Genomic DNA, 2,245 nt, shown 5'->3' on the forward strand with positions numbered 1-2,245 from the left:
TTCCATTACTGCTGCAAAAGCTTTACAAGAGCTCACACAAATATAGCGCTCATTACTTATTATTGAGTGACTCCAAACAACTGAACTCGAACAGTCTTTTTACGAGTTTGCTGTGTCTAACTCCTCTAAATATGCATTTAGGTTGTATTTACTACGGAACTGCGTACACATGGTCTTTTTTGCAGCTTCCATCCTCGGGTTTTCAGCAGTTTTCAATTTTTTCAAGTTCCTTCTGCGCGGGCGAGCCATTGCAATAAGTTATTTGTAGAATTAATTTGTATACAAATAAACAGCTAAGTGCTAATAACATACGTAAGCTCATTGTAAATGTTGCCTCATACCCATTTTGAAAATGAATTTAACTTAAATGAAGACAGCCTAATTTGTATGTTCAATACAACTTAAAATTAATTGATTACAAAGAAGCCTGTGAACTGCAACTTAAAACCAGTTACCGAAAGAATAAAAATAAACCGGGATTTTATGAAAAAATTTGCCATCCTCAATGAATGTCTGATGATGTGATGAATGATGATGATTGATAAAGAATTAAAGATGATTGATTGCATTTGAATAATTGCATTGGCATTTGATCAATGAAAAAAGAGTCCATCCAGTAGAACTGGCATCACTGTAGTTGTGCTGTTTAGTTGCAGACGAAGCAACTGTTGATCAGTATTTTGGTTTTTACATTTTAGAAATGGAATTTCAAGAAAACATTCCGGGATGCACATTAGACGAAATTGCTCTAGAAGGACTCGAAGGACTGACTATTTCCAGTTTGTATTAATTTAAGATCGTTTTTTTCCGAAATGACAACTTTTTTTAACGATTTCTTGCAGCACTGTGGATCCGATTAAATAAGCGAAAGAATTTCCCCATTGCCTTAGATGATCAATCTAAACGCTTCATCTGGAAAATTATTTGTAAAAATGATGCTGTTGAAATGTTCAAGTTGGTGGAATTGAAGAGGACTTCATAAATACGTCACTCTGTGGAAGCCGAATTCTCTCAACTTTTTAATTTGCAATTCATCGTTGCTTCTCTTTTAATCAAATGAAATGCAATGCCACAGAGCGAAGTAGTTATGAAGTCCTATTTTAGTGTGTTTGTTAGTTATTAGTCTGATTTTTAGTTATTTTAATGTGTAAATTCTTATGACTTTCTTATCACTTTATAGTTGTCATGACTAATGTCTTGGAGCAGCACAAAAAGCCGATCCAAATCTCCAAAGTTTTGAAATGTGTCCAGGCTGCCAAATGAGTACACCAATTTAACTATCACAAATCAGTAAATGTTCCCGGTATGGCAGGCAATGGAGACAAAGAAGACAATGTGGAGAAACTTGAAAAAAATGAAGTAATTTCGTTAGTAAAGCAGAGAACCAAATCAATTGTTGAAGCGCTTGAAAACTATCGAGAGCTTTAACAATCGGTGAGTATCTCATTCTGTATCTCTGTCAGTGTTGTTCAGTCAGTACCTACGTCAGTGTTTGTCAGTTAATCTCTGCCAGTTAATAAAATGCTGCTTCTCACTTCAATAATTGTGTCCGAAAATTTATTTAAAAAAAAAGATGTGTGGAGAAGAGATATAACAAGAAAATAGATGAGTGAAAGTTGTTTATATAAGGTAAAATTTGATACGTGATTAAATTAAATTCAAATGCAAAATAAATACACAAAAAACGCATTTTGAAACTAATTTCCGTTGCGTTTGCAAAAATGCATCCAGTAATGAAGAAAAAAACACAAACAAGGTGTTCTAGAATTCAAAAAAGATTCATTCCGTGGTATGCGTCTCAACCAAGCGGTTCTATAAAAAACCTATTCCAATCGCGTTTCGCTACGGGTAAATTCTCCTCGGGTTAGCACTTCTAGTTTTTTAAATTTAGGTAGAAAACGGAAGATAAAAGCGAATTGCACTTTTGTTACGTAAATTTCGTTAATTACTCAGCCCACGGGAAAACTTATACTACTATCAAAATCAGCGTTCAATTTTGTGTATACAGTGTAATTTTTATTGAATTCCAAGAGATGTCCGTTTTTGCAGATTTTGACAAAAGTGGGAAGGCTATACCCTTCCCACTTTTTCAATTTTGGCTAAATTCTAGATTTAGGTAAAAATACATGATTTCCACTAAAAATTGAACGAGAATTCCGAAAATCAGGTTTATTTTTGCTTAGCACTTCTAGTTTTTTAAATTTAGGTAGAAAACGGAAGATAAAAGCGAATTGCACTTTTGTTA

General features: G+C 33.7%; 1 protein-coding gene across 1 annotated transcript; it reads left to right on the plus strand.

Annotated features, from left to right (window-relative positions):
• Nucleotides 1-580: 580 nt before the first annotated feature.
• LOC123475524 (general transcription factor 3C polypeptide 1-like) lies at nucleotides 581-1,540 on the plus strand. Its single transcript, XM_045178327.1, has 3 exons — nucleotides 581-779; nucleotides 843-926; nucleotides 1,181-1,540. Exons 1-3 carry the CDS (start codon nucleotides 701-703, stop codon nucleotides 1,261-1,263), a joined length of 246 nt encoding a protein of 81 aa, XP_045034262.1. The 5' UTR covers nucleotides 581-700; the 3' UTR covers nucleotides 1,264-1,540.
• Nucleotides 1,541-2,245: the final 705 nt, after the last annotated feature.

This window comes from Daphnia magna, linkage group LG8, assembly GCF_020631705.1.
Source record: "Daphnia magna isolate NIES linkage group LG8, ASM2063170v1.1, whole genome shotgun sequence".
Lineage (NCBI taxonomy): Eukaryota > Metazoa > Arthropoda > Branchiopoda > Diplostraca > Daphniidae > Daphnia > Daphnia magna.

Bases quoted from the DNA above. Each gene is read 5' to 3' on its own strand.
- LOC123475524 (XM_045178327.1), top strand. From the start codon at position 701: ATGGAATTTCAAGAAAACATTCCGGGATGCACATTAGACGAAATTGCT. The intron at 780-842 runs GTTTGTATTAAT...GATTTCTTGCAG, and splicing joins CGAAGGACTGACTATTTCCA to CACTGTGGATCCGATTAAAT. The intron at 927-1,180 runs GTAAAAATGATG...ATCACTTTATAG, and splicing joins CTTCATCTGGAAAATTATTT to TTGTCATGACTAATGTCTTG.